This window comes from Molossus molossus, unplaced genomic scaffold (genome assembly GCF_014108415.1).
Source record: "Molossus molossus isolate mMolMol1 unplaced genomic scaffold, mMolMol1.p scaffold_m16_p_16, whole genome shotgun sequence".
Lineage (NCBI taxonomy): Eukaryota > Metazoa > Chordata > Mammalia > Chiroptera > Molossidae > Molossus > Molossus molossus.
This window is the reverse complement of record NW_023425351.1, coordinates 11,881,373-11,893,805: the sequence shown is the minus strand read 5'-3', so window position 1 is coordinate 11,893,805 and position 12,433 is coordinate 11,881,373. Positions and strand designations below refer to the sequence as shown.

Genomic DNA, 12,433 nt, shown 5'->3' with positions numbered 1-12,433 from the left:
CCCTCATTTCCAATTAAGAACTTTCCTGTTGAGTAATACCAGCCCCTCTAAAAGGACAATAGTAAACTGAATCACAAAAGGAAAACCTCCAGCAGCACAAATAAGTCAAGGCAATAACTTACCTAGAGCAATGCCCCACTCTAACAGTAGAAAATTGAAACCCACCCCACCATTCTTTTGACATTGTTTCTGTAATTGCTGACTCTAACATGTAGCTTGTAGATAAACAGTATGTTTGTATAAGAATCCTAGGAGCTAATTTCAAGACAGACTCCAACCTTCATAAATTCTAGCATCTGAAGATCTGCTGATCTTCAAAGAAAAACCAGGAGGATTTGCACTAGACCATCGCTGGACCAGTTTCAAGATCCTTATCAGACTTGACTGTGCTGGCATATACAGAACTTTTCAACCCTCTTCCTTCGATTTTTGTTCTGCTTTCTCTCTCCCTTATAAAAACTTCTACCTGCACTGAGGTAGGAAAATGGGATTTGGGACAAGAGTCTCCCATCTTTACAGGTTGCCAATACTTGAATAAACCTCTTTCCATTCTCATTAGCACCTGTCACACAAGTTTGGCTTTCACTGAGGCAGACAGCCAAACCTGGGTTTCAGTTACACCACTTCATGCCCAAATACAGAACAAAATGAGTTTAAATTTAAGGTAGTTCATTTCTACACAAATAAATTGATATTGAAGTTTTCCTCAGTCCAAGGTAGCATCTTTACTATCATGGTATATTAGAGTTTACAGATTTTAGGGTCACTTTATACAACTCTTGTATCATACAAAGATTAGGTGTCACTGCATTTTACAGTTAAGAAAAGTTAAGTGACTTATCTAATGGCACCTATTTCAAATGGCTTAAAAATAGGGTGCAAAGTTTAAATACCCTAATGAAAAATACAAAGAGTACCTTTGAAATGCATTAGATATAATAAGCAAATTCAGAATGACTGAAAAAAAAAAAAAAGGAATCCAAATCAAGTGTTTTAGTCAACTTAGGAAATTGTTTGGGCAACAATATGAGAATATGGACTTTTACTTTTTTATACTTGAATATTACATAATTTCAAAACAAACATGAACTACTTTATAACAGTAGAAAGTTTTTTTCCCAGCAGTGATTAAAAAAAAAAAAAAAGTATTCTACTCCTCTTAGCGACTCACTATAATTGTCAATAAAAACATTTTCTTTGTACCTCGGCATTTTCCCTTGCAACCTATCATCTCTCTTCCTCCATACCCTGTATTCAAATATAACTTTTTGGATACCTAACATAGGAACTGTAAGATGGCTTTCTTGTCAAATGTTTAGAAAAGGCAGGCACAGAAAAAAGTAACTGCTTATTCTCAGATGGTTTCTGGTGCTATGTCATCACTCTCATTCAAAAACATTTGCTTACCAGGACTGACAAATTAATCAACTTAATGACTTTCAGCTTGCTGAATTAAGCATTCCAAAATAGTGTATATATTAAACATAAAATTAAAGAATTCTGCATTTTTCTTATGTCTATTATAAGTCAATTAACCTAAGGGTTGAAGTCTATAACAAATTAGTTATCAATTTCCCTGTTGGTTATCCAATATATACTCTCTTATTCACCCATCATAACAAGATATCTAAGAATATAAGCTACCAAGGTAAAGACTCCAGGGCCCTTTGCAGGAAAGGACTGTGCCCAAGTTCTGGCCAACGGAATTTCTGAATAAGTTTTGTGTGGCTGCTTTTACAAATATTCCTTAGGAAAAGCTGATTCCTTGTTGCTCTCTATTTGGATCATGAATATACACATCTCACTCTAGAGATGAAAGGGCTAAACAGGGAGAAGTCATGCGCTCTGAGACTTTGTGGAGCAGTGCCAGCAATCAACATTGAACTGATCTCGGCACTCCGTCTGTGAGAAAAAGATAAACTTCAGCTCATTCAAGCAACTGTGATTTGGGGTGCCAACCAATGGAGCCAAAACTAATCCAACACCCCAACTCTGTCACTTGGGGTCTCTGAAAAATAAAAACATGTTTTTAAATTGATGCCTGTCCTCAGAATTCCTAGGTGGCTATCATGGAAGATGGTCCTGACAGTGATTCTACTAAGTTCTGTATTAAGAAATGGTTTAGTAACAAGCAAAACTGTATAAACCTGAATAAAAATTGAAATATAACCTTGGTACATAAATTAATTTTATAAATTGAATCTCAGGTCAGCAGTATATGAGGTAAATAAGTTAACAAAACAAAATATTGTACCATTTAGATTTTTAATTTTTATTTATTTTTCTTTATTGAGTTGAGAGAGAGGAAAAAAAAGGAGAGGGAGAGATAGAAACATCAATGAGAGAGAACATCAACTGGCCACCTCCTGCATGCCCCCCACTGGGGATTTGGCTCACAACCTGGGCATGTAACAACTGGGTATTGAACCGGAGACCTCTTGGTGCATGGGTGATGCTCAACCACTGAGCCACACTGGCCATGCTATTAAGAAAATACATAGCCGGGAATCATTTTTCTTCTCCTGTGATACAGATAACATATCTGTGAAAACCTAAGTAAGCTTCCTGGTGGCTGAATCCTTTACATTAACTCTGTGTAACTTTCACTTCAATTGTTTTTATGGCTTATATTCTCACTGAACAATTTTTCAACATCATTTAAAATGACTGAAAGACAAAGGTCCCTATATCTATGAAATTAGTAAATGTACATGAACAAGAGTTAGAATACTTTCTTGAAGAAAAAATATTAGTGGCTTGTTCATGAATTGTCTATACATTAGAGTTAAGAAAATTCACTTGGAATTTTTGTTGCAATTTTGTTAAGCAAATATCGTACTTAGAAGCCATTCACCAGTCTTAAACCTTAAACTCACATTCCGAATCTCCTTGAGTTGGAGGCTTACTGTCTTATCACTGGGTAGCAGAGCTTCCTTGAAGCTACTGAATAAGAAGGGGCACCAGCTCATTAGCAACTGTTCTAACCTTGACTGAGCAGGCCTGAATATCAAGCTCATCCCACTTGCATGGTTGTTCTGATTCACAATAATGACAGGACAAAATCTAGATGAAAAGATCATGGAAAAAATCAGCTAGAAATATTCTAAATGTTATAATCTTCCTTTGGCAGACCACCAGGGGGTTTGTATCTTGAGATAAAATTCATGCAATTTCAGTTCCTCTTTGCAGTCCTACCTTATTATATTTTTATTTTAGATAAAAAAGAAAAAAATATATTATTTATTACACTGAAAACATTGAAGAAAAAAGGCATCTGGAGAATCACAAATTAAGAAAATGCAATGATAGATACATGTTTCATTCCCTTTTCCAGTACTCTCTTACAACTCTGCTTTCTTGAAAGGGAATTCATGAGCTATAATACTTGAGCAGATTCTCATCTGTAGGTTTTAGAATTTTTTTATCTGCCATATTCACCACCCATCCAGGAGCAAGACCAAAGAAAATCTGCCTTGGATCCTTTCGAGTACTAAGCATTTTGAAGAGTTCATCTTTAGTGATATCAGGTAAAATATAGCCATACTTCTTGGCAAGTTCAAGTCTTGCTTCAGGAAATTTGGCAGGATCTGCCAGATAACCACGATTTTTTGCATCAGTGTAATATGGGACCAGGACTTCAGGTGGAAGCATTCTTTTTGGAATGGGTTGTCCCCGCAGAAAGAATGGTACAGGTTTGCACAGAATTTCTAAAAAAAATTTTAAATAAAAAAAGAAAGATGCAAATATTAGCTATATACATAATAACCTTCTTTAATAATTATTTCTTTTAATTATTATTTTTATAATATTATCAAGATCAGAACATAATTCTAAGAACATTTTTTATAAGTAGGTTTGTCTTATGTAAGCAAATGAAAATGCTTCATTTTTCAAAAGTTTGCATCTTAAAAGTCAAAGTTACTCCTGGGTTACCAATGAATAATGGATTTCTTATACATAGGTAACATTGTATTTAAGCCTCATGTTTAGAAATAAAAACTAAACTTTTTTATGATATACTGGCTTAAGTATATTAAAAGAAGATGAAGCCCCACTAACCACAAAGAAATCCTAAAACAGAAAACCAAGGTCCTGAACTGCAAATCAAAGAACCATAAGGACTTTTAAAATCCTAATATGGTAGCCAGGATGAGACAAAGAGGAAGAGAAGAAATCAACTGCAGAACAAGCTTACCCAGACTTCTTGGGTCATAGAAGGCTGTAGTAACAACACCGCCATTTTTTTCAATTGCAGCAATGGCTAGTTCTGAAGCCAACTGTACTTCAATATTAATTTTCGCCTTAAAGGTGTCAGCACCCTATAATAAGTCAGAACAAAGTCTGTTAGTAGATAGTTTGAACAAAAGTAATTATAGCAAGCTTCCTTTTTACAGTGTTTTCTCCTCCAAAGTTCCTACAATGTAACAGTCGTTCTTACTTTATTTCATTTTTAAATATGTTTTTATTGGTTTTAGAGAGAGAGAGAAAGGGTGAGGGAGAGAAACATTGGTTGGCTGCCTCCTGCACAACCATTACTGGAGATGCAGCCAGCAACCTGAGCATGGGCCCCGATTGGAAATCAAACTGACAACCTCTCACTGCATGGAACAGCACTCAGCCAACTGAGCCACACTGGCCAGGGCATTTCCTACTTTTTTTTTTTTAATTTTTATCTTTTAGTCATTCCTACTTTAAATACCTGTGCTTTGACCTCCTGTCAAACAAAATCAAATTCCTTTACATTTTTTTAGACCATCTTGTTTTACCAATTTTCTTTCCCTGTAAGCAGGAATGATTATTTTCATTTATGTATTTAATAGACACCAACCTAACTACCCATTCCCAGTACTTCATTATTTGTAGACTGTATAATCCTCATAACAACTCTATGATAGAATTACTGCTAAACCAATGTCATACTGAAACAGAGGTTAAATAACTTGCCCAAGATCACAAAGCCAGGTTTCTAATCTGGGGAGCTTAAACACAAGTGTCTGTGTTCTTAACCTCACTATGCCATATGATATAGATTAAAAAAAACTTAACTTCCTGATCCCTAAATAAGCAAGAGGACAAGAAAGAAATGCTTAAGAGGAGGGTGTGTGGGCTGGAACCAGCAAGAGAACAAAGCCCCCTCTAGGAAAAAAGGCAAAAGAGAACAGAAATTTACTTTGCATTCACTACTGACTTTATTAGAGCATCTAAACTGACAATAATAATAATAATGTCTATCTTTCCTGAGAATGGTCAATACTAAAAAAAATGCTGGCCCTGGCCAGTTTGGCTCAGCAGTTAGAGGATGGGCCCATTGACCAAAGGGTCACGGGTTCAATTCCTGGTCAAGGGCATGTACCTGGGTTGCAGGTTTGATCCCCAGCCCCGGTTGGGGACCAGCAGGAGGCAAACAACTGATGTGTCTCTTACACATCGATGTTTCTCTCTCCCTCGCTCCCTTCTTTCCTCCCATTCTATCTAAAAATCAATGGAAAAATATCCTAGGGTGAGGATGAACAACAAAAAAATGTAATACTAAACTTTAAAGTTCTGTTTTTGGTCACTTTAGTTAGGATGTGTTATATTTTACTTTAATTTCAAAACATTCTGACAAAAATAAAAAGATGGTGGCATGACCCTACGTTTTGCAGTGACAAAAATATTTAATTAATTTGGTGTGGCTGAAATAAGCTGGCCCCAACCAAGTTCCTTTTCTTAATTATAAACATTTAATGTATTTCAAAAATATTCCATCAATTTCAAGACACATTTTCTCTATGTATGATTCCTGTCTTCATCTGTATAATTAATGGCACTGTAGACTCAGTAAAATAACATTTTACCTTATTATTTGTGATTTTTACTTACTATGCCCATAATTGCTGAACCATTTCCCCACCCTTGGGCACTGGGGTTAGTTCCATTATTTTCAGTGTTATAGAAAGCATTTTTAGGGATATCTTTGTATTAGTTAGGGGTTTTTTGTTTTTCCTTTAGAACAGCTATTTTCAACCAGTGTCCTTCGGCACACTGGTGTGCCATCAGAACTTTTAGAACATGCAATACCTGACTATCTAGTCAGGGGCACTGACCTCTTTTCCCTTAGAGCAGTGGTTCTCAACCTTTCTAATGCCGCGACCCTTTAATACAGTTCCTCATGTTGTATGTGGGCGTATCTGCAGATGGGCAGACCCACCTGCATACGAATAGAGGAGCGGTGTCTCGGTTCCTAAGACCATCGGAAATATGTTTCCCAATGGCCTTAGGTGACCCCTGTGAAAGGGTCGTTAGACCCCCAAAGGGGTCGCAACCCACAGGTTGAGAACTGCTGTCTTAGACTGTTAAGTTTAAAAATGATAATAGTCAACATAACAGTTGCCATCCAGTGTGAATGAATCAAATTATGCCTAATTTTTTTTGTCAGATCGGCAAAAAAATACATTTTTTGGAGTGTTGCAGAATTCTAGTAATTAGTTACATGTATCATGAGATGAAAAACGTTGAAAATTGCTGTTTTAGAATATATATTCCCAAATTGGTATTTTTGCGCTGAAGAATAATTAACAGTCTTAATAGACACTATTTACTGCAAATCTGAAATCCAGAAAAGGTTAACCAATTTACAAAGTTGTAAATGATGTGTAACTATACTTACTCAATCACTGCCCTGGTGTAGTTTTCAGAATTATCTCTGCTAGATTAACTGAAACATGCTTAAAAGCTGTTGGGATGTGCAGTTTAATGGCTGGTGAGGTCATGGATTTTTCCACAGGTTAATTACAGTGTATTCCCTTATACATTCAGAGTACAATACTGAGGTTTAATTATAATATTTGGTATTCTCTTTTCAAAATCATTTTATTTGGAATGCTTTTATTCACAAGGCTTACTTTTTCAAAGGAATCTTAAAAGGTTTTTCCATAAACATATGCTTCCCTCTAGTGGACACAGCCATATTATTGATGTATAAGAAACAAGAGTAGTTGATTAACAATGCACAAGTTTATTTGGTTTTGATACTCCTGGCCAATTACTATAAATAGAACACTTTTTACTGCAATTAGAATTGGACCTGATTTATCCCTTTCCTCCATAGATATTAGCTGAGTGATTACCATGAGCCAATATTGAAAATAGAGTAATGAATCAAAGTAACTGTTCTCAAAGAACTTACATAATAGTGAGGAAGACAATAAAAAATAAATACATTAGTTGGTAATAAATGTCAGGTGTCCTTATATTCAAAGAAAAATACTTTGGGCAAGGTAAGGCAGACACAGGATGACTGCAGGGGTGGGAGAGCTCCCTCACAAGCGAATGTCAAAAAGATCTTTCTGGTATGATGAAATCTGAACATAGAAACAAAGGAAATGACAGAGGAAGCGGAATAGGCAGATACACAGGAGAAGAGCATTCCAGGATAAGGGAACCAGAGATCCCTCAATGAAAAATGCTGGCTTTCTGAAACCACTAGAGTATAACACAATCGCTGTTATGACAACTCAAAAGGATAAAAATAAAGTCCAAGTGTTGATTAAATGGAAATCAGAAATAGCGTTCTATGTTACTCCAGAAAAAAATCTAATCCAGATTTACCTCCTCTACCAGCTGGACACCATAATCCCTTTTAAGTGGCTGAATGGTCACACCTCTTCCATTGACAAGTTGGGTTAAGTCAATAGGTTGAGTAGGATCAACTCGACCCAAATCAATAAGATACTGTAGTCTGCTGAGACTCAAAGGCTGATACTGACGTCTGAAGCTACAAAACAAGAAAATAACAGTTGAAAAACATAGCAAACTTATCTTTCTCTAAGTTCTCCAAATCAAGTCAAAGCTTTGTCCTGTTTCCTCCATCAATTTAGACAGTTTTAACAAAATAAAACCCTCCTGAATACAACAAAAACATGTAATACTGCTTGATTTTTGGTAATGATACAAAACCAGTACTTCCTTTGTTTCCCTAAAAATAATTTAACTCTCTAAGCATTTATTTCACTCATTTAGACAAATAAATAAATTTGTGGAAAATTTAACCCATTATCTGAATTATGTATTAATTACTGGGTGACAATTATGGGCCACATTTTTATATATATTTTGCTAAGCCTCCAAAGAACCACGAAAGCAGGGATTATTATATCCATTTGCAGGTCTGAGTGCAGTGTCTGGGGTTTTTTTCCTACCGATCCAGGCTAAATTTCCTTACCAAAAATGGTTCAGAGAAACAGTAGCCAAAGTTGGTTTCAAAGTGAATTTAAATTTCTACCAAGATATTTTTTAGGTGATTCTCAGTGAATATTAGGGGTTTTACTTTAAGAAGCAAAAGCAACCTTACCTATGTCCTTCATTAAACCCATATTTGGGGATTCGGATGTAAAATGGGGTCTGGCCTCCCTCGAAGCCCAGTCGAGGCCGGGTTCCCCTCTGCCGCTCTCCTTTATGGCCTCTGCCACATTTTCTACCTCTTCTCCGACCTCTTGGTCGTCTTTCCTACAAGGAAAATACTTTTATGAACTACAGATGCATTTTTTTAAAACTGTATTTTACCTTTTCACTGTATTTATGCCATTTATTCATCCAACCAACCAGTACTAGCTAAAACTACTATGTGCCCAACACAATTCTAACTGCTTTAATGTCAACACACTCTCAATCAGTATCTTTGACTCTGAAGCTGTGGCTGATTCTTACAGTCAAAGTCCCAGCTGTGTTTCAAAGGCAACGATCCAAGGATGGAGTGGGGATAAGGATTCTGTGACAGGCTGGCACTGAAAAAAGCCTAGAATTAAACATCCACAGCAGTGGTACAGGATATTCAAGAAGGTTTATTTTGCAATAATGGTAAACATGTAATTGTTACATATATTATTTTATTTAAAGATTAACTTAAAGAAAAAATTTCCTGTCACCTCACAAAAGCAACGTATTTGATTTTTTTAAATGACAGTATGTCAACGAACAGCTTTTCAGAGCTATATTCAGTGATTTGCAAAAAAGACGTTTAACGTAAATCAATTTAAATCTTCCCCATAATGACAAAAATATATTGGAAAAGCACTTCATTTTAAATTCAGTTTTCAATAAGGCAATCATTCTGTAGTTCTTGCGACCTCGCTCCTCCTCCCTAATCAACTTAATTATTCCTAATATAAACCTTATTAAGAATCGGGACCACGTGGGGAGATTATCCTCTTTGTAACTAAGACTACAGGGGCTCTGCAGCCTACATTCATCCCGACACCCTTCGGGACAGGACTCTTCAGGCACCACCGGCAGCGAAAGGCCGCTTTCATCGTCCCGGTCCCCCAGCTCTTCCCCGCACCGTCACCAGCCACTTACCAGCTTCCTGGAGCCTGGATTCGGCTTTAAGTTGGCCAGACTCACACGGGGCAGGGCCCGGAGCAAGTCCAGAGCCCTGGGCCCACCGCCTCGCACGGGACCGGCCATGGCCCGCTCGGCAGGAATCTCCACCGGCGCCTTCGGCCACCTCGCCGCGCGTGTGGTCTCGGGACGCTGCTTTACGGCCGGGGCCCCGCCCCTGTCGTGCTGCAGCGTCCGCTGCGCCCTCCGCCCCGGTGCGCCTGGAACCTGGAGTCCGGCCTTTTTTTCCCCCCCTTGAGATCATGTCTTGAGAGTTCGCGCCTTGACGTGGGGCCCGCCGCGTCCAGTACTGTCTTCCGCCAGGCACTGGGGACGCTGTGCGCCTGGATCCTGGCGTCGGTGTTGGGCCTGGGTCCTTTTGAGGCAGTGTCTTCTCTGCGCTCAACGTGGGCCCGGGAGTAAATAACGCGCTAATTTAATAGCCTTGAGTTTAGGTAATCACATACGGTAAGATAAGAAAATAACTCTGAATATGTGCAAATAGGTACGGACAACGGTGGTATGTTTTTAATAAATATTTTTAGCAAAAAAATTTTAAGGAAATACTTGGGGTCCAGCTATTAAAATGCCTGGCTAATACCAACCTGTGAATAAGATTCAAACCATGCGTTCTCATCCGTGTGCATCTGTGCTTTGAGCCACTTGGTATTTTACCTTTTCCCTGTATTTATGCCATTTACCTTCACTACCGCACTGAGGCGTGGTAAGCGGCCGACACTGTTGAGTACGTAGGTCTTACTCGATTTATCTGATTAAACAACCATTGGGGAAAGTAGATGTTGTTACCTTTTAAGGCTTGGAAAAGTTGGTGGGGTAGCTTGACCAAGGTCTCACAACCATCGGCAGAGCCAGGATTCAAACTTACACTGCCTCCTGTTACAAACTAGTATGTTTATATTATAAAAATTGAATATATAGAGCACAAAACACCTAACATTGGTACTCTAAAAATGTCAGCTTCTCAAATTTTGTCTTAGGTGAGGCTAATATAGAAGACCATTTCTTTCTTTTTGTTGTTCTTTTTTATATGTCACTGTCTTCCTGGGGAGTTTTCCCTGCTGATTGCTATTAGCAGTCACAAACTGAATATGTGCAAGTAGGGACGGACAACAATTGTATGTTTTTAATAAATATTTTTAACAACAAAACGAATTTTTTTAAGAAAATACTCAGGGTCCAGCTGTTAAATGTTTGGCTAATACTATTACCATCTGTGTCCATACCTGTTCAGTAAAAATAGGAAATAAGTTTTTGGAGGGCAGTGTTGACAGAAGAAACATCCAAACCTGTAGAGAATTTTTATGAGTTTGTTTGAGCCAAACTGATGACAACTGCCAGGAAGCAAAATCTCAACGAACTGAGAAAATGCTCCAGAGAATGGCAGTTTCACAGCTTATTTTATATGTTAGAATAAAAAAGAGACACAACCAAGGTTAAATGAAGTTCATTAATGGTAGTTTAGAGGGCAGGAGAAAGCAAAGTGGGGGGATGTCTCTGACATCGGATAAAGAATGAAACGCACAGACACATACTTTTTTTACATTGGTGGATATAGGATAGTTAACATTTACAGCACATAGAGATGATGTTCCCGAAACAAGATAACAATGAAGGATTCTGTGCTCTTGAGCTCTGGTGTGTGGGTGTGCCCTGAGGGGTCTTGAAAAGAAGATTCTCAGACATTCCAAAGGTAATGTATCTTAGATACAACAAAGACAATAGACAGGCTTAAGGTAAAGATTGACCTTTGTCAAGGAAGCTATAGGCCCAGGACCTGACTACCAGCCATGACTCACTTCTAGTTAAGAATTTTTATGTTAAAACCATCCTATGTTGTTACTTTCAGCCTCTTAGTTAAGAATTTTTATGTTAAAACCATCCTATGTTGTTACTTTCAGCCTCTTAATATATAAGGCTCACCATGCAGGCTTCTCCTGAGCTTGTCAGGTTTGGTATGTGGCCCCTTTTTCATCCACAGCAGTTACCTTTTATGTTTAACTAAAGCTTTTGGAAATTATTGTAAATCAAATATAAAATAACTACAAAAAAAGGCTGAATTCATTTTTTTATTTAAGCAATATTTATGAACAAGACACTGAACTTGTTACTGAAAAATACAGTTACTAAAATCAAACAAGATCTTGTTCCCAGGTTGTTTGAAATCTAGTAGGGGAGGCTTTCTAAAACTGAATATTTTTTTAAAGATAAAAAAATATGTAGACCTCTTATAAATCTAATAGTACAAATAAAAGAAAAATACAAATATATGAGTTCTATAAAACAATATGAAGATAAAGTCTAGACTCTATTTGGAATTGTTACTGGAGAAGTGCACTGGTGGAATTTCTCCCTGAAAGTGGGGTTCTTACAATATCTTGAGAAAAAAAGAATTCTCTAAGACTGGCATAGGAGAATGAGTGGTTTTTTATTTATGTAGAGTTACATTCCTCAGATTGCAAAGTCCCATTTCTCTTAACCCAGTCCTGGAAAATATGCAACTGGTGGTTTCAGCATAGCTAGAAGCAAAGCCAGTGTCCCAAGTTCCCATTCAATGGTGGAGTTGAGTCCAGTGTAGCATCAGGCATCAGGCTAGTCACAGTCCATTAGTCCATTGTGTGGAGTCCACGTGGCTGTGGGCCATGTGGACAAATGCAGGGGAGTGACCACCTGCAACAGGAGAGCCAGGAGCAGGGCAAGCAAGAGAGCCAAGAGGGGGAACTCCCTTTGTTCAGGAGTTTAAATAGCAAATCTTTCCTCGTTTGCAGTGGCCACGCCTATTCTGGCCACTGACCTGTTCCCAGGTGTGACTGATAGGTAAGCATCTTCCCACAACACCCATACCTTACTGGGCATGTGTCTAAACTGCCTTTGTCCAGTCCTTCCCCCCATCAATCTTTGGGGAATAGACTTGGAAAGTTAAACTGCAGCTTCCTGGTGAAGCTGTACAAATGCCATGCCTATATGTTATCCAGTCTCTCTTTGCTCCTTTCCTGTTAATTAATAACCAGGTTATTACATTAGTATCAGAAGTACAAAAAAAAAAAAAATAGGGGAA

At 37.8% G+C, this 12,433-nt stretch overlaps 1 protein-coding gene across 1 annotated transcript; it reads right to left on the bottom strand.

Annotated features, from left to right (window-relative positions):
• Window positions 1–3,179: 3,179 nt before the first annotated feature.
• On the bottom strand, window positions 3,180–9,559 carry MRPL15 (mitochondrial ribosomal protein L15). The gene is made up of 5 exons (XM_036264002.1): window positions 9,337–9,559; window positions 8,333–8,487; window positions 7,591–7,756; window positions 4,196–4,319; window positions 3,180–3,707 (listed from the first exon to the last, which is right to left on the bottom strand). Exons 1-5 carry the CDS (start codon window positions 9,442–9,444, stop codon window positions 3,370–3,372), a joined length of 891 nt encoding a protein of 296 aa, XP_036119895.1. The 5' UTR covers window positions 9,445–9,559; the 3' UTR covers window positions 3,180–3,369.
• Window positions 9,560–12,433: the final 2,874 nt, after the last annotated feature.

Excerpts from the sequence above, each read along its gene's own strand:
- MRPL15 (XM_036264002.1), bottom strand. The coding sequence starts at position 9,444 with ATGGCCGGTCCCGTGCGAGGCGGTGGGCCCAGGGCTCTGGACTTGCTC. Across the intron at positions 8,488-9,336 it reads ATCCAGGCTCCAGGAAGCTG|GAAAGACGACCAAGAGGTCG; the intron begins GTAAGTGGCTGG and ends TTTTCCTTGTAG. Across the intron at positions 7,757-8,332 it reads GGGTTTAATGAAGGACATAG|CTTCAGACGTCAGTATCAGC; the intron begins GTAAGGTTGCTT and ends CTTGTTTTGTAG.